Here is a 24,685-nt window from a genome sequence, read left to right as displayed (position 1 = left end):
GACCAGGCTGACTAGAACACTTTTTCTTATCTTGCAATATTTCATGCTGATACCATCAGTCAAACAACACCTATCAATGAAGTGGTTAAAGTATATAACAGAGTGCATTGTCCAGGCAGCAACACCCTCCATCCAGAAAAAAAAAATCTTGATATTTCCACTCTATCCAAAGCCTTGGTGGAACCCAGAATGCCAGACAGCCAAAAAACATCAACACACAGCATGGGGGTATACAAAGGTGGTCTGAAAAGTTCTCGGCCTAACAATGAAAAAACGAATTTATAATTTCAAAATTATTTTTATTTTTCAACATAATCTCCCTTAAGACTAATACATTTATTCCAGCGATGCTCCAGCACTATTATCCCGTCCGTGTAGTGGTTCTCAGAAAGATCTGCAAAATACCCCTCTACATCTGCAATCACCTTGATTCAAAAAAAAAAACACTGACCAGCGAGGAAGAGTTTTTGTTTTGGGAAGAGATAGAGGTCAGAGGGAGCCAAATCTGGGGAATAGGGTGGATATTCCAACAATTCATAGTGCAGATCCCTTAATTTTCCCATTGCCAAAACAACTTTGTGGGCAGCTGCATTGTCCTGATGAAAGATGATTTGTTTTCTTCTACAAACCGGGTCTTTTCTCATGAATTTTTTCATCTACTGAAAAAATTCATGTTAAAAGATCGGAATAATATTCCCCGGTTATTATTTTACGCAAAAATAATAACCGGGGAATACTAACAAAAAAAAGTCAAATCAATAATTATTTATTTAAATTGTTGATTTGACTTTTTTTTGTTTGGATCCCTGCTGATAACACTATAGGTTGATCTGTCTCTTAATTATGATATATATTTACGATTATATTTGGTGGTATTTATGACAACAGTTGACAACCTTTTGTAATGACAATGTTGGTGTTCTGGTATAGGGAGTGAAGAGCTTGTACTTCTGAGAAGGGTATATTTAAAGGAGATAGTTTTGCTTTGTAAAAATTTTGGCGATCTCAAAATGCAATTTATTAGTTTCACCTGTACCTAATTCTCTGATACCTTTTTCTACATTGACCATGATTTGTAAGTATACTTCGAAGAGGAGACAAGGCAAAATCATGACCTTTAGAACAAAACATTTAATTCATCATTTGTCAGCAGTCTATTGGTCAAATTTATAACCCAGCTGTTGCAGTTAGACTCAGTTATTGGTTGAATATTGTGGCAGTTTCTTCCTTCGAATATTTCAAACTTACAAATTAATCTACATTTATGGTTGAAATGTGCTTATTTGGCCGAGGATAGGGGAAATATTTAACAGGGGAAATATGAGAAATTAACTCATGATTTAGAATGCCTTTTAGAGTACTTTCAAGTTCCAGAAGTTAAGCATTATTTAAATAAAAATATATCTTAGTTTCACGTATTTGATTTACTAATAACGGCTTGCTTCCTTTTTGATGGCTTCTTTAATTTTAAAAAAATTATGAATAATATCAGCAGTGCAACAGCATTTAAGAAACAAGTCTATTATGCAGATTTGCTTTCTTCAAATATAGCTTACTGTATCTTCTTACAGATTTCCAATGTTCCTTCCCATAGAAGTTTGTAATTAATAACTTTATTGGAACATGTGCACTAGACATATTAAAGGAAATTTCACAGCTTACACTTATAACAAAAATTATATAGAATTTATTCAAAAACTCCAATATGTTTCATCCAACATTATATGGCCATCGTCAGGAAGTGAGTCCATAAATCGTATATATTAGTTTGTGTCTTGGTTGCAGCTGAAGTATATGATATTACACTATTAGATTTCAAAGTAGCAATTGTAATAAGTTGCATAGATTAAAATAATGAAAAAATAAATTAAATAAAATACTACCTCTTTCCTTATCAGGTGTCTACCAAGTGCTCATATTATCTTTCCTATTTTGGACAGACTAGCATCTGTCTTGACTATGAAGAACATCAAGACTGTATTGCATTTTTGCAATCTGACAAGTCTGGCCTTGCTTCTCATGTTATTTACACTAGGCACAGAGTTAAAATTCAATTATCTTTCGATTATCTCTTTAAACATGTGAAATGTTAAGAAATCTCCCGAACCTGAACTGATCAGACTGTATGCCAATATCCAAGTTTTGGGAAGTGATCGCTATTAATTGTTCATAAGTTTTTTTTTAATCAATTAATTTATATTATTTTTATTTTTTTAATCTATGCAGCTTACTGCAACTGTTTCTTTGACCTCTGATAGTGTAATACCAGATACTTGAGCTGCGACAGAGACACGAGCTGATATATGCATGATTTATGGCTCATAATTTGATTAATCTTTTCAATGTAGTTAACAGTCTGTCTCCCTGACGATGTCCACATAACATTGAATGAAATATATTGGAGTTTTTGAATAAATTCTATATAATTTTTGTTACTTGTGTAAGCTGTGAAACTTGGTATAATGTCTAGTGCATATATTCCATTAAAGCTATTAGAAATTCACATTAAGAGACTATAGTCATCCCTTGACTTACATCAGGATTCTGTTTCATCCAGCAGGAAGTAAGTTGATACATTAAATCAACAGAGGTACAGGGGTTATGGACTTGACTGTAAGAAGTATACTGTCATTTTAATTTTAAAACCTTATAAAACTATATTGTGCATTACTGCCACTATAAAACAGGAGAATAACCACCCAAATCTTCCTCCACAATCACAACTTCATTACCTTCCCTATGTGAAGGGCCAGGCTGTGGTTCTTCTGCTGTAATCTTTGTTTTTTTGATGAAAATATCCAGTGTGTGCTTTGCTTATTCATCTTCTTCTTTTCACCATAAATTAGTTTATAGCAAACAAACGCATCATGTACTTTCCTTTCTATTAATAAGTAGCATTCAACATTGGGATCCATGTCTTCAGCCATTTTGAGAACATCACCAACTTCAGAGAACATTTATGCAAGACCTTTCACTGTGAATTTTCCTCCAGTTCGACCAATTCTTCGTTGGTCAACTCTTCATGGGCACTTTCTATGGTTGAACTATGTCATCATCATTTACTTCGACATTCAGATTGCTTGCTATTCCCACTATTTCTTCACTCAGTTTACAAAGGTCTTCGTTTTTTTTTTTCAAACCTTTCAAATATCTTTTTCTATATGTCACTCATACACTGACAAGTCACTTCGTCCCAAGCCACAGCAATATTTTTAATAGCATGATAAATATTGAATGCTTTGCAGAATTGTATGTCTGATCATTTCCTTTAGTGGCAGAAATGGAGTAGTGTTTGAGAGAGAAACATGGCCTTGATTTTGGGGTGAAGATCACCAATGTGAGGTATATGAGGTGGACGACCTGGAGCATTATTTAGAATTAATAAAATCTTAAAGTCTACATTTTCTTTCACACAATAGCTCTCCATTTCACTCACATAACAGTTGATTAAAGCATCCTCAAACAATTTTGGAGGATGTTATCCATGTTAAACAAGTTATCCACGACTTCTTATTTCTCTGATAATGAACTGGAAGAGTATGCTTCCTAATATTTTTAAAGGTTGGAAATTCTCACTGCCATATCACAAATGATTTTAGTTTATATCCAGCTACGTTACTCCCTAACAGAATCGTAACATGGTCTTTAAGAGCTTTGAAACCAGGCATAGATTTTAGCTTTTTGTGGATGAATTGTCTGCTCTGGCATTTTTTTCCAAAACAAGGAGGTCTCATCCATATTAAATATTTGCTGTGGCAAATAATTTTCCTCCGTAATAATTTTATCCAATTTTTTTCACAAACTACTTGACTGGCTTCTCATTGGCACTTGCAGATTTCACCATACATTTTCACATGCAGCGCAAAATGCTACTTGAATCTCATGAATCAACCAGACCAGAAGAAGCATTTAATTCTTAGTCGTAATTGGGCCCTGCTTTCTGCTTCAACATGTTGAAGAGATTTAGTGGCAATGGTCACTGTGACCATTGCTGGTCACTATGACCTGCTAAGGGGTATGCACTTTTGGATCAGGTCCTCTATCCATGATGCAAGTAGCATTTCCATATCACCAATAGGACCTTGTCATTATCGTTGATTTAATGTAAGCAGATCCTTTTACAGCCCTTACAATTTTATCCTTATATTTCAAAATATTCGTCACTGTAGAATGAGACTACCCGAAGTCATGTGTGATCACATTGATAGGCTTACCAGTTTTGTGTTGCTTTATAACTTGCAACTTTGTTTCAAGATCAGTTGCTCTCCTCTTTTTATGTGATTCTTCATTAGGTTTTTTGATTGAGTGTGTAGAGGGCCATATTGCAGAAAATAACGCGAAATATTTAACGATAAACAAACAAATAACCTATTTCTCAAACACAAAATCAACAGAGGAACTGTTGAAGACTGAACTTGCCGCTAAATGCACTGTTGTTGCTGTGCATGATTCACTGTTGCTAAATAGAAAAACCTTTTTACTTTACACTCGCTTGCATCTCGTTCAAAAGTATAGTTGAAAATGTTATTTATTCCTTTATGGGATCACGGACATATCTTCAAACCAATGTAAGTCGAGGGATGACTATTTCTGTAGTCCCTACAACTTTTGCTATGGTGAGAATCAACTGTAATATTTAATGATATTTCATATATAATATTAAACTTTGTTTGTACTGATGAATTCAGTGACGAATATTAAATAACTCAGTTCTGATAACATTGAGTTATTTAATAAGCCATGTTTTTATCTATTTTATAACCTTAAACAATGTTAATGCTGCACATTAGCTTAAAATATAAATTTCCAGTATTTATCTATACAGAAGGAATTTTTGTTGACTCACAGATTTGTACACTTCAGGATAGTTCTTTTGATGAGATTTAAATGTCTTGTAAAAGATATGCTGCAGGATAGAGTGTAATGAGATGCAACATATCATTAAAGTGGGCTCCTTTCCTCCTAATTTGGATATTTTCATTGACAATCTTGCCTCATGATTTCATCAGAATATTTCAAGTGGAATGCCAGCATACAGGATTTTGTTGCTCATTTATCAATACACCAATGATCTTTATCAATACACTTACCTCTAACTGGAAGAAAACTTTTTAAACAGTAAGTAAACTTTCAATAGAACCTTTGAATAGGTTCTTATGAGCAATTATATCAGTATGCAATTTTGATTTTTAAAAAAATAAGGTAATTTTAAGCTGATAATTCAAATTCAGCCCATCAGATTTACCTGCTTTTGTATTAAAGGCAAAACATTTATTCAATTTGTTATTCAGTTTAATGGCCGTAACTCGTGGCCAGAAAGCATGTTACAAGTTAAAATAATTCAGTAAAAATAATATGCTATGCTATTTTAATGCAAGTTATTTATTTAGCACTCATTATGTTTCTTGAGTAACATATTTCCAGAGATTATGAAATTTGTTTTAATTTTCTATACAGACACTTGAACCTTAAATGATTCATACAATTATAACAAAAAAAATAGCTAAAATGATAATTTTGTTATATTCTCTGTATTTCTTATTTATAGAACTGTGCACTTCAGTATTCAGATCTTTTAGAAAAAGTTGAAACACCAAAGTAAGTATAAATGAATGGTAATTCAAAATTTTCTTTTTTAAAAAAAATTGATTCTCACTCTAGCAAACACTACTATAGTCAGTTACTCAATATAACAAATTACTTAAAAATCCAGACCAAAGTAAGTACGATACTGTGCTAAAGAAATTCACTGTAGTGGACTATCCACTATAACAAACAATTTCTGTGCTTCCTACGAGTTTGCTATAGTGAGAGTCGATAGTATAAAGTGAAATTTATAAGGCACATTTTGTTAGCAGTTTCTTGCTAAAAAAAAATAAAACAAGGCACATGCAGAATATTTTTCACTGTTTATCGTAATCAGTTTGCTGATATGTACCATCAAGGGATTTGCAAGATACTATAAGAGTCATGAATGATTAAGTTAACATTATTATATAACTATTATTTTTCAGGCACTAATTTGTGTTAAAATATAAAAAAAAAAAAAAAAAAAAAATCAGCTAACGCCTTTTTATTCCCGTATATACGGGAGTAGGCGAGACCATTTAGCCCTATCTAACTTTTGGAGACTGAGTGGGCAGTTCAATCTCCACTGGTACCCAATCAGAGACAGATGGCCCAAGGCTATCACTAATTAAACGGTACGCAGTGAAGAGAGACGGCTCAAATGTGCCGCCATCTCGTGGTCCCTAACCTTAACACAATATATTTAATGTCTGAAAAATAATGTGGGTTCTACGGTCGATTTTCTTGGGTTTACAGGACGAAAAACCCGAGTTTCCGGGAGGAAAAACCTGCTTGCCCGTGCCAGAGATCGACTAACTCGGGAACCGGTCGAAAAAAGGCTTAGAAAAATTTCCTCTAGTCGCCGACTAGACTCGAAACCAAGACTTCCTTCGTGCGGCCTAGCGCGGTGGTGTGCAAACGCCACATCCACTGAGCTACACAGGCTCCGTGTTAAAATATTAATTATAATAACGTTAATTAATACTTTGCTATATTTCAGCAACATTACATTGCCATCATCATCATGGATCACAAAACCAATGATATGTGCACTAAGGCAAATGAGGCTGAAGAAAGGCAACCAAAGTGGAGTTCAAAATGGGGGGGGGGCCCTCCTAGTCATCTAGATTGAGTAGTCTTGGCCATTGGGCTGGAGATCTGAGGATGAGTGCTTCCCAAATTTGGAGGAATCTCATGCATTCAAATTTGTTGAGGTTTGGAAAGTTTTTCAGCACTGAGGCAGATTCGAAGCTACGATGTAAGAGAGTGGCCGTCTTCCAGCATATCCTGTGATGGTGGAGCCAGGTGCAGTCCTTGTGTTCAGAAATTCTGATATTGGCAGTCTTGCCTTTTTGGCTGTAGTAGGTTAGTTTGCAACTGTAAGGGACCTGGTAGGTCTAGGGAATGTGGCTGGTCTTTGGTGGAGCAGATAATGGATGCCAATTTTTTATGTGGTCTCTACATGGTTGTAAGATTGTGTTTTCTTGGATTTCTGTCAGTTTTTTGGATGTGCCTCAAATATATGGAATGGTGTTAAATTTCTGCCCTGAAGGGTCTGGGTTGTGGTTACAGAGTTTTAATAATTTTTGGGGATTTTTTTTTTTTTTACTATCAATCTCTATATTACCACTTGAGGAATGATTGTAGGATATTTCTTTTATAACATATGTATACTTTTTACTTCCTATTATTATCACTTGTGTCTTTCTAAATACTAGCTGCATTTTATTATTATTATTACTATTATGTGACACCTCCAAGGAGTCCAAAGACTCATTGAGGGAGGGCATCTACTCTGAGTGGTGGAGACAGAGGGTTGTAGAGTAGATGCCCTCTAATGAATTAGAGAGACTTATCTTGAATCCAAAGAAATAGCTCTCGACCCTGCCCATCTAAACAGCAATCTCAGTTACAGCCTACCCGATTCACATAGGTGGTGTGCAAACGCCACATCCACTGAGCTACACAGGCTCCGTGTTAAAATATTAATTATAATAACGTTAATTAATACTTTGCTATATTTCAGCAACATTACATTGCCATCATCATCATGGATCACAAAACCAATGATATGTGCACTAAGGCAAATGAGGCTGAAGAAAGGCAACCAAAGTGGAGTTCAAAATGGTGGGGGGGGGCCCTCCTAGTCATCTAGATTGAGTAGTCTTGGCCATTGGGCTGGAGATCTGAGGATGAGTGCTTCCCAAATTTGGAGGAATCTCATGCATTCAAATTTGTTGAGGTTTGGAAAGTTTTTCAGCACTGAGGCAGATTCGAAGCTACGATGTAAGAGAGTGGCCGTCTTCCAGCATATCCTGTGATGGTGGAGCCAGGTGCAGTCCTTGTGTTCAGAAATTCTGATATTGGCAGTCTTGCCTTTTTGGCTGTAGTAGGTTAGTTTGCAACTGTAAGGGACCTGGTAGGTCTAGGGAATGTGGCTGGTCTTTGGTGGAGCAGATAATGGATGCCAATTTTTTATGTGGTCTCTACATGGTTGTAAGATTGTGTTTTCTTGGATTTCTGTCAGTTTTTTGGATGTGCCTCAAATATATGGAATGGTGTTAAATTTCTGCCCTGAAGGGTCTGGGTTGTGGTTACAGAGTTTTAATAATTTTTGGGGATTTTTTTTTTTTTTACTATCAATCTCTATATTACCACTTGAGGAATGATTGTAGGATATTTCTTTTATAACATATGTATACTTTTTACTTCCTATTATTATCACTTGTGTCTTTCTAAATACTAGCTGCATTTTATTATTATTATTACTATTATGTGACACCTCCAAGGAGTCCAAAGACTCATTGAGGGAGGGCATCTACTCTGAGTGGTGGAGACAGAGGGTTGTAGAGTAGATGCCCTCTAATGAATTAGAGAGACTTATCTTGAATCCAAAGAAATAGCTCTCGACCCTGCCCATCTAAACAGCAATCTCAGTTACAGCCTACCCGATTCACATAGCGCTGTAATCCAGTTTTGGTGTACTCGTGATATAACCCTCTGTCTCCACCACTCACTCAATCCACCAACTACTATGAACCGCAACTACATGAACGCCATCTACCACCTACTACCACTATTTTCACAGACAATCACAAACATAATAAAGATATTATCATTTTGCCAGTTGACAAAGGGAACACCACTGTCATCCTGAAGAGAACCGATTATCGCCTCAAGATCTGTGAATTATTAGATTGTAACACTTACTCTGAACTTCAAAGAGATCCAATGAGAGAACTACATAATCGGACAAATAGTTTCTCAAATCCACCTCGGAATTACCTAGGAATATCTGCCTGTCGCTCCACTCTCTTCATCCACTTATTCTCCATTTATATGGCCTTCCGAAGATCCATAAAGAAAACACTCCTTTCAGACCAATAGTTGAAGGCATTGAATCCCCTACATACAATCTATCGAAATATCTTGCTTCCTCCTTGAAACCTCTCACAGTAAAATCCTTTTCATATATCAAGAACTCGGTTGATTTAGTCTCGAAGATCAAGAACATCCAACTTAAAGAAGCAGACGGAATGGTCAGCTTCGACAAAGTCTCACTGTTCATCAATGTTCCAACCCAGGAAGTCCTTTGTCATTTTAAAAACAAGTTATTCCACCTATTCTTCAGATTTTGCTACTGAAACTCAAAGGTTTGGTCTTTGTGTTCGAGCTGTTTCATATTTTCTTGAATCATGTTTGTATAGTTGAGTCTACAGTTCGCACGAAAAGTTGCTCAACTGTATTTCTTTTTAAAACTTTCTTACATATTTTTCTTTTCAATGTAATATTCATTTTTATCCTACCTAAAACAGTTGATTACGTTCATTTTCAGATCCTGTGTATACTCTTGTATCCTGAACTAGCACAAAGATATCGCTCTCAACATTAGCAATGTCAGTGAAGCTTTTCTTATTTCTAGCATTTTCTCTCCATGTGACATTATTTTTGTTTGAACATGGTATTGGTAATGACTTGTCTGTATCCTCAACAGAAATCCTGCAGGTACTTACCATTATTACTAGTCTTGCCCTTTTCTTCAGATTTTCCAAAACTTTTCTATATGCTTGGTGGGATTTATTTCCTGCGCTGTTATATAGATCTCCAACAAGGACCAGCTTTTCTGTTTTACTTATTTCATCTGTCTTCTCTTACTTTCACTATTTATGCTACTTATCACTACACGTGAAAGATCACATAGTCTATAACAAATCAATGGCATGTGTTGGTAGGAGTGAAGAAAAATTAATCTGTTAATATTATTTTTGAAGAGCTAGAGATTGCATTACTTCTCAGAGATTCTTTGGGAAATATTTCATAGGACTATAAAACAGAGTTAAGTGGAATAAAAGATGAATGGGAGTAGCATGTTCAGTGAGTACAATTCAACTGCAAAAGGACATTGAACAGCTGTTACTCATGCTGTAGGTTAAGCAGAAATGGGAGCATGATATAGTCTTGATGAACAGCACCTATATAAAAATCTGTAGAAGAGACACTATGCAGAAATCTATCTTCTGTGAGACTGTGCATGGAAAGAGGAGTTGCTGATTAGTCAAAGTAAGAGGTGGTCTGAAAAGTTCTCAGCCTTGACCATAGATGGCAACACTATCGGGAAGATTTTTTTTTTCTAAGTTGGTACATCTGTCATAAGCATCCATGTGAAATTGCAAGTCATTTTATCAAGTAGCTTGTTTTATATAGCTGTCTGAAGCAAAAGTGTTGTCTATATCTCTTGAAATGGATAAAATTGAGTATCGTGCAGTTATAAAATTCTTTGTAAAAGAAGGTTTAATGCAAAAAAGAAATTCGTTCAAAGTTTATAAAAGTTTATGGACGCTCTTTTCCTTCATTTTTGACAATTAAGAAATGGGCTGCCGAGTTTAAATGTGGCCACACCAGTTTTTAAGATGATACACGTGAAGGACGTCCAAAAAGTGTAACAATACCAGAAATCATTCATCAAGTGCACGGTATGGTATTGAATGACCGGCGAGTCAAAGTGCGTGAAATTGCTGAGACTATAGCCATTTCAAAAGAACATGTAGGATATATTTTGCATGAAGAATTACAAATGAAAAAGCTTTGTGCAAGATGGGTGCTGTGCTTGCTCACAGCAGATCAAAAATGCACTCGCATGAAAATCTCTGAACAGTGCTTGGAGCATCTTAACAGGAATAAAACTGATTTTGTGGGTCGATTTATTACTATGGATGAGACTTGGATTCACCATTGCACACCAGAATCCAAACAGCAGAATCAAAACAGTGGACAGAAGCTGGTTGTTCGGCATCAAAGAAGACAAAGTCGGTTCCATCTGCAGGAAAAGTCATGGCTTCGGTGTTTTGGGATGCTAAAGGCATTTTGTTTACTAATTTTCTTGAAAAGGATAAAACAACAATCTGGAAATATTATTCTGATCTTTTAACCAGACTAGGCGAAAAAATTCGTGAGAAAAGACCCATTTTGCAGAAGAAAAAAAAATCATCTTTCATCAGGACAATACACCTGCCCACAAAGGTGTTTTGGCAATGGGAAAATTAAGGGATCTGCACTATGAATTGTTGGAACATGCACCCTATTCCCCAGATTTTGCTCCCTCTGACTTCTGTCTCTTCCCAGAAATAATACTCTTCCTTGCTGGTCAGCATTTTTCTTCGAATCTCTTGATTCTTCGAAGAATCAATTCGAAGAATCTTTTTTCTTCGAATCAAGAGATTCGAAGAAAAATGCTGTACTCCCTTAAGACTAATACATTAATAAATGTATTAGTCTTAAGGGAGATTATGTTGAAAAATAAAAATAATTTTGAAATTATAAATTGGAATTTTCATCGTTAAGCCGAGAACTTTTTAGACCGCCTTCATATATCCTCTTCTGAATAACCTCAAGGATCTTTTAGAGAGGTTTTAGATACAATAACAAAAATGTGATAGTATTATTCCAAAGTTGTGGAGGCCTGTGATTCTTAGAGTTAGTATAGCTGGATAGATAAAAGTAGCATCTTGAACAAAAAATAATGCCATTTTTTTTAGTGCTTCTTCGTTTATTTATTTATTCTTCATTTTCTTTATTTATTTTAAGCTAGAGTCCTGTGGATATCCTGCATTAATAGGAAAATCTGAAGAGAGGGAAAGAGCATCTACAGTCATGACATGCAATGAACAATGAGGAATATGAAGTTCATTTATAAATTGTGTGTGGAAGACTGATACCATAAGCTGATGATTTGCTGAGAAGCCTTTGATGTCAAAGCCTATCACATGCCTTTGAAATGTGAAGTGCAACAGCACGATTTTCTTCAAGCATATGTCCACAGGTGGGTGATGTGAGTGAGGAGACCCACTTTGGATCTTGACTGTTAAAACTCATATTGGTGGTCACTGATTACTTGACAGTTTTCTAGATGTTGAAGTTGACCATTGATGTTGATGACCTTCTCATTTCTTTAGACAACACTTATACTAGAGTAGCAGGTTAATAGATGGCTTCTTTTTTGGAATCATCTTGCTTCCATGTTGTGGGGTTGGATGTCAGCTGAATTATATAGTGTAGTGATGATAATGGATAGGCATTAATTCAGGATAAAATAAATTTATATTTTATATATCTTTTCCTTCTTTAATCTTAATTGATCTTGCTGCAAATTCTTTGTATGCTTTTTTTTGTTCTTGTTGTTGTTGCTTAAGCACTCCCCATTAATAAGCTAGTCTCTTATCTTTCTTCTGCAGTATTCAGAATCCATTTTTAGATACAAGTCCAACTTTTTTTCTGTTTATCTGTATTTTCAACTCGTGTTTTCTTTAATTTTGAGTTCAGAATTGGTTTTAACTACATCTTTATGTTTCTGCAAATTAACCATTAGTGCTTCTTCATTTCTTTTTTTTTCTTCTTCACTGAGATTCTACACTTAATTTTATTTACTAATGTTCTGAATCAAAACAAATCCTCTATATAAGGGGTTCCCAACCTTTTGGTTTCCTAGAGCACATTCTAAAATACCGATAGGGCGACGGACACCATCTATTTTTTCAAGCAAATTTTTTGAATTCTTTTGTTAAATGAATACACAAAGTTTACATTATAATCAAATGTTTTATTACTTAAAAGTTTACATTATATAAAAATTTAAATATATATATGTAAGTTAGTGTGATCTTGGGCATTGCATTTCATTGGCCAGTGCTTCATAATTAGGAGAATATGATGATATTCCAGTTCTTAAACTGGAATGAACAACTTTGAATGTATGTCTACTTTGCATTGTATGCATTTAATACTAGTGTCATTAACGCATGCGTCATATAGCATGCCATGAATTGTTGCGTGATTATTTCAAACTATACGGCACATGGTTGAACAGTGGTGGGCACACACAAATTGGTCGACGGGCACCATGGTGCCTGCAGGCATAGGGTTGGGAACCCCTGCTCTATATGATGCTGATCTTTTATCTGTAAACACACACATGGTCAGTCTGATGAAATGTGGCACTGTTAATAATTGGTGATTTTTTATATAGATATATATAGGATATTCATAGATATTATCTTAATATTAATCCTACCATAGAGATGATCTCTGTTTCTAACAATTATTTTTTTTTTATTTCCGAGTGTACCTATATGTTATTATATGCACAAGGGTTCACTCCAATTGGTGCAATGATCTTAACTCTTTCTTTCAGAATAATCACTGACTCAAGTCTAAAATACAAAATAAACACATTTTATAAAACAAAAACAATGTATATACACTTTAAACAACTTTACATAACTAACTACAAATTTAATTGGATCCAAGGCCTTTTTTAAAATAAACTCACACTTAAGACTAGATTAAACACTTTGTTTGCACAATCACAAAATGCTCATAGCCAGTTCCTTTCTCTGTCAAGGCCCATTTTAGAAGATATATGACTCTATTCTTCATTTTTACAGGATCCTTTCTCATCACTCATGTAGCACACATTAATTCTTCCGAACTTAATTCTGTCCCTTTTCTTCAGTAGAAATAATAGTCAGATCTGGTATCCTTAATACAGATGAAACTTCCTAATCAGAGTTTTTCTCGAACATTCCTTTAGAACGTAAATAGCAAATTCTTTTTTTATTCACTAAATGCTTATTGATAGTCTTAACTCTTCCAATTAAAAAAAAACTTAATTCTACGATTTCCTTTTCGGAATTGCCTATAAATCTTTCAATTAGTGTTTCCTCCAATATTCCGTTTAAAATGCATATAGCAATATTTTCTTTTATTTATCTACATACTTATTCCACATCAAAACTTAATAGTTCCACGATTCCTTTTTCAGAATATACTATTAATTTTCCTCTGACTGTCACATAAAAAACTCAAGTTCCTCCGAACCTAAATATCTGCCGGCTTGTGTTCTAAATTCCTTCCGAATGCTATCCTGTTTACTCTCTCGTTGCTTCGATACCGATCTTGTCAGCTGTTAGTCACACATCAAACTTCTTGGCGAGCATGTGCGCATGTGCACTCCATGAAACTGGTAAGCAAGAAGTTAGGTATAATTAATGGCTGACACATTGTCTCCGTTAGCAACAAGAGAGAATGTCTTCATAAAAACAACTTTTGATAATTTTAAATTACAATAAAATTCTTTTAAGTAATACAAATATCAAATCTGGTAAGTACATAAATTTTTTAACTTCTTTACATATCATTTTTGACAAAACAATTTCAATAATGGGCACATCGCAAGTGCCAACAATGCGTGTTATGAAACTAAAACCAATAAACATTTTAACATAAACAATTCGTAAAAATATTCAGAATTTTAATTATGATTATTTTTACAGAACCCTGAAGGATATCAAAGTTCTTCTTGAAGTTTGTTTATGAGGGAAACATGTAAAGAATGTAATGGTATTTTTATTTACTAGAAAATCTATCAATTTTTCTCATGGTATAATAATACCAACACAATAAATCATACAAAGATATTTATTAACCGGCTTATATTTCCTTATATTTCACCGCATTTTAAACTAGCATCTTCAGAACGCAATTACTTACCTGGAATACATATCCTACAGTTAGTACAGGAATTGTAATTTTGCAGTTGTTTGGTTGAAATTGATCTTAAGATAACAGGTTCCCAAATTTTTTGGCATATTAATGCAGTCATACTTTTTGAGGTTAGGAGAGTGTTTCGCAGTTATTGCAGCAACTTCAAAAATAGTCTCTCCAATTTGTAACAACCTCTATGTAGTGCAGTGATTTTCTTCCATTATTCTTTTCAATGGAAAATCTCAAAAATTCAAATTTTTGAAAAAAAAAAAAAAAAAAAATCAAAAATGTTTTAAATCCTGTGTGAGGGGATATTCAGAACATTGCTTGCCAGTCCAGACTTGCCATAACGATGATGACAAATCAATTTCTTGTGTTTTCTCTGAGCCAATTGTTAATGGATCTTCCTGTCTGACCATAGTAAGCCATTTTAGAAATCACACTGGACTTCATACACTCAGGATGTGATAGAAAATGAGATTTGTGTATAGGTTAGCAGATCAGAGTTGCTAATTTGAAGTGTTGTAGGAGCTGTAGCTATTGGCCAAAAAAAGTGTGGTGAAGGTAGTTGAATTCTGTTGTAAGGGTTGCATCGTTAGAACAATATTCATTTCAGACAAATTATGGAGACTACAACCATGTGAGAAATGTTTCAACCGTCATATTAAGGTCATCATAATGTTTTGGACAGCCCACGGGCTGTCCAAAACATTGCCTGTGGGCTGCATTAGGTCTGCATTGCGATTTTGTGCGGCCTGCCTGTGGGTTTTGATTTTTATGAACAAAAAAATAAAGTAATTTGAATCAAAAGTGTATTAGATATTTTAATTCTATTACTAATCGATAATCTCGATGTTGGTAATTTTATTTGGTGTTTTTACATCACTATATACCCACATGTTTTTCAAATATTAGATGTGTCAAAGAAGCGTTCTTACACAGTTTTGTTCCAAAGCGCATTCTCCAGAGCTCACGGGAAATGTGAGCGCACGATCAGTTTTCAGTTAGTGTTGTTTGTTTGTTCAGCTATCGAGGTTGTGTCATTGCTGCTCACCAAATTACTAGATTCTCATTGGATGCAGCCCTCGGGTAATTTTTTTTTTAATGCGGCCCTCGGATTACCTAAGGTTGGACAGCCCTGATGTAGAGTACACACAGACAAGCTCTATTACACACAGTTTGCCAAAGAGACAATAATTTGATCAACAGTTATTCTACTGACCTGACCTCTAGTGAAAAATAAAATAAAATAATATCATAACTACATCAAAGCTATATTCTATTTATAATGTCATCAGAGAACAATTTCATATAGATAGTTTTATTACAGCAAAAGTGGTGTCCTAATTTAACATGACAGTTGTTATATTAGAATTAAGATCCTGGATTATGTACACTTCTATTTATAAGTAACTCTTAGATGGAAAGGTTATGTGGGTGCCTTCCATATTCTTATGGAAGGCACCCACACTTAACAATAATGATTAGTCTAAAAATCCCAAGAATATTCCATATTCTTGGGATTTTTAGACTAATCATTATTGTTAAGATTAAGGTGGTTGTTAAGAATTTCACAGTACTCAAATTTATGTTCTTGCCATATTTTGGTGTGATGTAAACAACAGGTGCCTTTCCAGTCAATTCTATGTAGAGTATTCAGGGAATGATCAGGAAGGCTGGATTTACCATAGTTATTAAATTTAATGTGCCTTTTATGTTCCTTTTTTTTTTTTTTTTCAGATAGGATTGTGTATCTTGTTTCACCTATATAGGGCAAATTACAGGGTAGGCCAGTGGAAGAAGTGGATCCTTGGATGAGCTGAATAAGTTCTTTAATTTTTCAGGAGGTTTAAAGGTGGCATTAAGGTTGTATTTCTGTAGTATTCTGTTCATTTTATCAGATAAAATAAACAGAATATAAAGAAGGTTGTATATAAGGTTTATATAAAGTTGTATATAATAATATAAATTTCTTTCATTTCTTCTCTGTTCTGAGACTCATTATATGACCAGGTCAAAGGAGGAATAGCTAGTTCAGCTGAACACTCTTTTAGCATCTCTACTAATATCCAGTCAGTCCCTATTGCTGAATTCATATTCATTTTGTACAACAGCTCTAATACCTTGTCCTCATGCACTAGAGTTTCTTCATCTGGTGAAGAGGTAGCAGTGAGCTAAATGTTCATCATCAAAATCCTGCCATGTACCCTCAAAGGGGGTGTACAGGATATGATAATCTCTCTCTATATAATCTCTCTGCCTGGAGTTTACAAAGTACCCTGTTCCTGTAAGCTTGCGTACTTTGGACAGACAGGCAGATCAGCATCCATCTGCCTGGAGGAACACAAGTCGTACATTGTTAAACACAACTATGGCCATTCAGGCTTGGCTGACCATGTTTTGGACACCACCCACAGAGTATCATGGAAGAAAACCACCATGCTCCACCACAGCAAATTCAAGAAAGAGAGACTTTTCTTAGACGCAGCAGCAGCTCTCAGAAACCAACCAAATCTTAACAAATACGGTTGCATTAAGCTTCCGAAGATTTGGGAAACAGTCATCACCAGAGGTCCCACCTTACATTCCAGGCCACCTACTACTGCCCTTAGAGGGCACTCCACCTAGATAGTACTTTAGTGTCACCCACGTGGTTGGGCTTAGTATTGTAAGTTTTTGTGTGCATGTTACATTAATTGTCTTTGTAATCCCCGTAGATGCCCTAGTGACTAGGACGAAATATAGGAAGTATTAAATTCTATTTTAATTCTTTTTGAGTGTTGTAAAAAATCCATTAAACCTCCAACATAAGGATATGATAGTACTACATGAAAAAAATTACATTATTACTAACTTCCTATCTACAATTTTCCTCCAAATCAGTCTGTTACTTGTCAAGACTCCAACGTTATCAGATCTTATATTTCTATCGTCTAAGGCACTTTGTACCGTATCAATCCACCTATATCTTGGTCTTCCTCTGGGTCGTTTTGCTGCCAACCTGGCAGAGAACACTTGTTTTGCTAATCTTCCTTCGTCCATTCTGTTTAAGTGACCATACCACCTGAGATTAGCTCTGCTAACACATTCCTGGATGTTGACAATGTCAAGTTCTTTCCTAATATCCTCGTTTTACTTGTTTGACAAGTTTTCTGTTCACAACACACTTGACATTTTCAATGATTCTGCCTATTTTCATTGTCTTCGTCTTTTTATTGCTGACCTTCATACCATGATAACTAATAATTAAGGAATTGACAGCGTAGACTAGAAATATTAAATTAAATAAACTTTAATATATACTTTCCGATATTTCGGCAAACGTCATGTTGCCATCTTCTTGGGAACTTAATACAAAGACAAGTGCACACAAGTACTACATAACAGCAAATGAGACCCGAAGCTAGGAAGCTAACCGTTTTCCTAAAGTCCTGAGGTGCCTCCTGGCGGGCTATATTGGTAGTTCTTGGCCTTTGGGCTGAAGTTCTTCTGATAAATGTTTCCCAAATTTGGGGCAGTCTCATGCATCCCAATTTGTTGAGGTTTGGCATCTTCCTAAGGGCTGAGGCTGATTCCATGAATAGTCTTTCATATTTGAACTTGCTGCAGTGTATTACTGTGGCTTTCTTCCATCTTATTCTGTGGCCAGTATCCTGAGCGTGGTCTGCAAGCCCAGAGTGGCTGTACTGGTGAAATCGGATGCAATCCTTGTGTTCTGAGATTCTGATATTTGCTGTCCTGCTTGTTTGGCCAAAGTAGGACAATTTACAGCTGCAAGGGACCTGGTATACACCAGGTAGGTCTAGGGGAAGTGGTTGGTCTTTAGTGGAGCGGATAAGGGATGCCAATTTTCTATATGGTCTGTAACAAGTAGTCAAGTCATGTTTTTTTAAGATTTTGTTGATTTTTTCCGAGGTGCCTTGGATGTAGGGAATAATGATGGATTGAGAGTAATCTTTTTTGTGAAGGGGGGGGGGAGGTGGGTTGCAGATAGCTGGTTTAAGTATTTTTTGGATTTTTTGTGGAGATCTCCTCTCAGTTATACAGCTTTGACCCTTAAGCACCCCGAGCTCAATGTTGCATACACCAAATTGATAGCCTTTAACAGAATATGCACTCATTAGTTGAATAACCTCTTCTGCATCTGTCACCCTCATGCAATTTGCATTAGAAGAGTTATTTCTTCATATTCATTCTTTTACTTGCAGCATATCAATAGAATTCTTGTGGGTTGTCTTTAGCTTGCAGAACCAGTTTCTTTTCATACTTAGACTTAGCTTTTCACACAACAGTTGTGACTCTTCTAGCTTGCTGCTTATAATTTTCATAATTGACATCATCCTTATGCAGACGATATTCCTTCCACAGCATCCTTTTCTTACAGATCTCTTGCTTAATAAGATTACACGCCCATTTGACTCCTATCTTATTTATTTTGGAAACTCTAGGTGCACATTCTGATATTACATCATTTTAGTATTTGTCTTAAATGACGTTATATCATTTAAGTGCTTATAAGATTTTCTTATAAGCACTGTCGATATTCATCTCATCCATCAACCAATCCCATTCCACTGAACTCAGTATACTCTTTATTTGGTCATAATTTCCTGCTTTGCAGTTATGCATGTAACCTTTTCTGCATGAGCATTCATAAACTTACTCACTTCCCAAGTGAGTACTGCATGATCACCGTCATTAACCAGAAGCAGAATAGTCCTAAACTGAAATGCCCTCTGACACTATAATCAAATCTAACACTCTTTGACCTCGAGTTCTTTATGTAACACACTTCTTGAAGAAGTTGTCTTGCAACAGCTCAATAAATTGATTTTCATTCTCTTCATGAGATTTTATTGCTACCCAACCAATGTTTGGATAATGAAAGTCTCTCATTATGATTACTCTTTTTGCACTCATTGTCTTTATTTGGTGATGCATTTCTTCATTACTAGCAACCGATCCACCAGGTCTGTAACAACACCCCATCATGTAATTGATTTTGTTAGATTCCACCTCACATCAGATGGCTTCAAACACACTGCCACATTTAGTACTGTTACTAGTACAATCATAGGTCTCAAAACTAACTGGATTCAAGCTATCCAATATGATTAGCACCACATCCCTTCCTCTCCTGTCCTGTCTATCCTTCCTAAAAATTATATGCCCTTTACTCAATACCAGTTAGTATGTCTAATTGTGATAGCTATGTCTCATTAATGCTTACAATCTGAGGAGGTCCCAACATATTGATCAAGGCAACAAACTCTACCTCTTTATTTCTGATACTCCTAGCATTTGAGCATCCATACAGTACAGACATAATAATTTACCTGCATATTTATGTAATATTAAACAGTTTTAATTATAATTTCCCAGATTTTTGGCATAGAAAGTTGAGGTTGAGATGTTTGGTGATGTAGGAGCACTATGGAACTTTCTTTAAAGAGACACTCATATTTATGGGATATTGTCTGTGTTATAAAGTTCCAAAGTTCTTTTCCCTCACTTATCTGAACCTTAATGATGGACTTTCCATACTAAAAAATCTGGGAAATTATTACTTAGAACTATATGATTTAATAGTTTTTATTATCACATGCACACATGTCATTTGATCCTAATTAGCATAAATTTTTACTTGGCTATCTTGTGACTGCATAGAAGCAATTCCATTTTGTTGTTATTCAAATTTTTAATTTCCAGCTGTAACAGACTGGTAATAGTTCATGATATATAATTGAAATGTGTGTTTTAATCAATCTCAATTGAATCATTTTTCCACTGTGTCTATGTGTGACCTTAGTATTATGATGAGTAATAATAATAATAAGGTTATCTGGGTTGGAGGGGGGGGGGATTTCTGAATAAATAGTATAGTGAATAAATCACGCCAGCACATTGTATTGGACCGTGCAAACCAAAGTAAAAGTTTTATTATAGCATGAAATACTGTAAGATATCCTAAAAACCAATTTCAAAAATAATGGATAAGAGAAATTATTATTATATACGGATGTCTTCATGGGGTCAGAAGACTCATCGCAGGAGACCCTGTTTTGACACACTAGCCATTTTTCACACAATGCCTAACACATCTCTCCTTAAACTCATTTACAGACGAAGCACTCACAAACACTGCTGTCAGTGTATTCCACTCATTTGCCAATCTCCAAACAAGAAATCTAGTCCTAACACCTTGTTAACTCTCATACAATTACATACTCTTATACAATTTCCAAGGGGTGACCCCCTTGTTCTCTCCCCTTCTGCACTGTACTGAAAACAGTCATCAGTATCTCCTTTTGTTTTTCCTAGTTTCCTTTCTTATCAGCTCTTTTTTTTTTTTTTGAGTCCACAGACCTAATTGTTTCTAAAATTATTTTGTATTTGGAAATTAGCTTAGGTAAAATGGTGAAATAAGGAATTGTAAAGCTTTATCAAAAATCTGCAGTTTTAAACACTATGATGTATCCAGAGACTTTATTTGAGACTAAAATATAAGAGAAATTTTATGTTATTGGATTTTGATTTTTCTTTCATAAATGATTTAAAAAGCAGTATCTGATTTTTTTATGAAAGGAACAGTGACTGTGTTATGAATAATGTTTAATTTGTTTTTGATGACTGAACAAGAGAGAAAAATGAGAATCGAAATGATCTATTCCATAAACTGTAATGAATTAAAATTTCACATATTTCTTCATGAAGATGTTCTACGAGGAAACAACTTTTATGAATAACTCTTATTTATTTATTTATTTTTATATACAATGAATGTCTATGTTTAGTTTCGATAGCATGCTCTGCAAGTTCAGAATTTTCAGGCTCATAGTATTTAATATAAGACTTGTGAGTTCACATCAGGCATGGCACACAGACAGAACACAGCTTGGTGCTTACGAGCAAAGCGAAAGTAACTGCTGTAATTAATGTCGCATGAATAATTAAAAGAACGTACCTCAATGCATAAAAGATTGAGAAATGAAGAACTGTTATAAAATCTTGCTCTTTTGCTGTGAAATTGTTATTGAATAAACTTGAAGTGAAGAAGGAACTTCATAATTTGAAGTCCAATGTATAAAATGGCTGATGTCAAGAATCTGAACTTAATACTCTGCCTACACTATATCATCTATCAAAAAAAAAATCTTATCAGTCTTTGAAATGATCAGTGCAGAAAACTAACTTTCCTGTTGAATTGACAATCTAGCATTCTTGTCTGTTAATATAAAATTCAACACATAACCACAGCAGAGGTATTGCACTAAAATTACACTGTTAAATTTCTGATATTTTAGTTTGTACATCATAAATCATCTTTAATGTAAAATAATAAACAATGGAAAATTCAAATAAAAATGAAAACTGTGTGCTGTAAAGAATGGTTATTGCAATGGCATTGTGTTTTAAACTCTTGCAAGGGTGAAGCTAAATCATGGTGTATTATAGACCAGTTTGTATCTCTGGTGTAGTCATTAGTATATTGGAAAAGCTGGTTAGGAATTGCATATTTCATTCATCGATGGGTAACAACACTGTAGAGAAGTGTATTAAAGTAGATCTTCCTTTAGCAATCTGCTCATGTTTTATAATGGAGTCATAGCAAAGTTGGATAAGGGGAATAGATAAACCACAGTACTTCTGGATTTTGCAAAGGAATTTGACAGGTTCTACACTACAGTGCATTATAGAGTACATATCTCACGGTTTGGGGAGAATGGCTAACTGATGTGTATCAGAAGGTGATTTATGGTGGTTCTGTTCTGATTTGAACAGATTAGTTCAATAAGCAGATGGCAGTGAATGTCATTTTGCTGTTGTCAGTGACAACTTTGAACAGTGAGTTAAAATTTAGGAATCTTACTAAATTATCTCAGTCACTCAGTCAAATGACACCGATCTTGAAGAGAACACTAACTTGTAGGAAGTTATTCTCCCATTTTACAAGGTTTTGATAAGACCAACATTTGGGTTCTAAGGAAGTGGAGAGACAGATGAAAAAATTCATCTGTCTCCAAGCAGTTAACCAAGATGATTAACTGGTGTATTGAATTATTGCATAGGAGGACAGATTGAATGATGTATTCTTTGTAGTATCAGGAATAGATAGACTAGAGAAGATATAATAGAAACACAAAGTATGATGGATATTGTCAGAATATTAGATAGTGCTTGCCATAATGTTTAGGACCTTAGTGGAGCTATAGATGCATTGAGGTCCTAAACATTATGGCAAGCACTATCTAATATTCTGACAATATCTATTATACTTTGCTTTGAACTCATTCATTAACAGTCAGTGGTACCCACAATAGACTTTGGCAACCTATTCCACTCATCCCCCCCCCCCCAAATCTAGTCTTCATGCCTTTGCTAACCACATTCTTGCTCTGTTTCCAAAGAAGATCCCTAGTTCTCCCACTACTGTTCTGAAAACGTTCCTCTGTATTAATCCTAAATTTGTATGTCTTAATCATATCACTCCTTTTCTGCTTATTAACCAATTTTTGCAACTCGCAGATCTTTTACTTATCCTCATAAATTGCATTTCATAGAACTGCCGCCATCTGTACACATTAATCAAGATGGAGTCTAATAAAGAGCTATAATAACCTGCTTATCTCTATTTGTCAGAGTGTTCTTTAGTGACCAAGTAATCTGATGAGCTGTTTTTTGCTACTTTTGAAATGTTATGTGCCATCCAGTCGTTTTCAACTATTGGTGATCCTGTGAACAAAGGCTCTCCATCCCACTAGGCCTCTTGTCCTTTCTTTCAGTAATTGTAAGTTCAAGTTGGAAAGTTCTTTTATGTTTAGATCTAACTTTTTTGTGGTCTTCCTCTTCTTCTCATTCTCTCAATCTTCCTCAATGTAACTGCCTTCTCCAATGATTCACCAGCTCACATAATATGACCAAAGCACATCAACTTCTGTTTAGCAGTCATTGCTTCCAAGGAGCATTCTGTCTTTATATTCTCTAAAACCTTCTTATTGGTCATTCTTGCAGTCCATGGGATTCTTAATGGTCTCCTCCACACCCCATAATTCAAATGAATAAATTTGTTTTCTGTCTTTCTTCTTAATAATTCAGCTTTCACATCCATGCATAGTGGAAATACCATTGCTTTGACAATTCTAACTTTTGTGGCCTTATCACACCTCTATCTTTCATAATTTTTGTCAGTTTTAACATCGCTTTTTTTCCCCATGGCTATCCTTCTTTTAATTTCTGATTCTGGACCTGAGTAAATCATAACCTTCAATGATTTCTGTTTTATCTCTGTCTATTATAAATTCCTTTAAATTGCCAGAAGCTATCACTTTTGTTTAGTTGATTTTAAATTAAGCCTGGCTTTGTTACGTTTTGTCTTAACCTATAGAATCAACCGCTTCAGACCTTCCTTAGTTTCTGCTGTGTGAGGGTTGTATCATCTGCATATCTTAAATTATTTATTTTTCTGCTACTGATTTTAATTCCAGCTGGGTCTTTGTCTAAACCAGCCTTTCTCATAATATATTCGCTATAAATATTAAAAGGTAGGGCGAGCGTATACAACCTTGCTGCACCCCCCCCTTTCCCACTTGTTTCCCTAAAGACTAGTTTTGCTGAAGCTTCTCGGTTGTCAGACATCTTTCTTATCAAGAGATTAGATATTCAGGTATTCCCATTGATCTCATTACAGTCCACAGTCTGTTGTGATCCTTGCAATCAAAAGCATTCTTATCATCAATAAAACAGATGAATTCTTTCTTCTGAAATTCTCTTGTTCTTTCTATAATCCATCTCATGTTTGCTATTTGATCTCTAGTTCTTCTACCTCCCTCTTTTAAAGTCTGCCTGTTCGTGTGATATTTCTCAATTCACATATGGCTCCAACCTTTGTTAAATCACTTTTAGCATAATTTTACTTGCATGTGAAATTAAAGCAAGGGTTCTGTAATTCTCACAATCTCTGGGATTTTATTTTTATTTTATTATTATTTTTTTTGGAATTGGGATGAATACTGATGTTTTCCAATCTCTAGGCAAGTATATTTTCTTCCAAACTGTTGACAAAAATTTCAACTCTCTC

General features: G+C 35.0%; 1 protein-coding gene across 1 annotated transcript in view; it reads left to right on the top strand.

The window, feature by feature from the left end:
• Positions 1-24,685, top strand: part of Brd8 (Bromodomain containing 8) — a 575,604-nt gene that overhangs the window by 93,078 nt on the left and 457,841 nt on the right. The window contains exon 4 of the mRNA XM_090393081.1: positions 5,549-5,598. Coding sequence (XP_090249207.1) covers positions 5,549-5,598 — 50 coding nt within the window. The remainder of the gene's footprint in view (positions 1-5,548; positions 5,599-24,685) is intronic.

This window comes from Typopeltis vanoorti, chromosome 5 (genome assembly GCF_054136105.1).
Source record: "Typopeltis vanoorti isolate ZY-2024b chromosome 5, IOZ_Tvanoo_1.0, whole genome shotgun sequence".
NCBI classification, from domain to species: Eukaryota; Metazoa; Arthropoda; class Arachnida; order Uropygi; family Thelyphonidae; genus Typopeltis; species Typopeltis vanoorti.
This window is presented reverse-complemented; position numbering and strand designations above follow the sequence as displayed.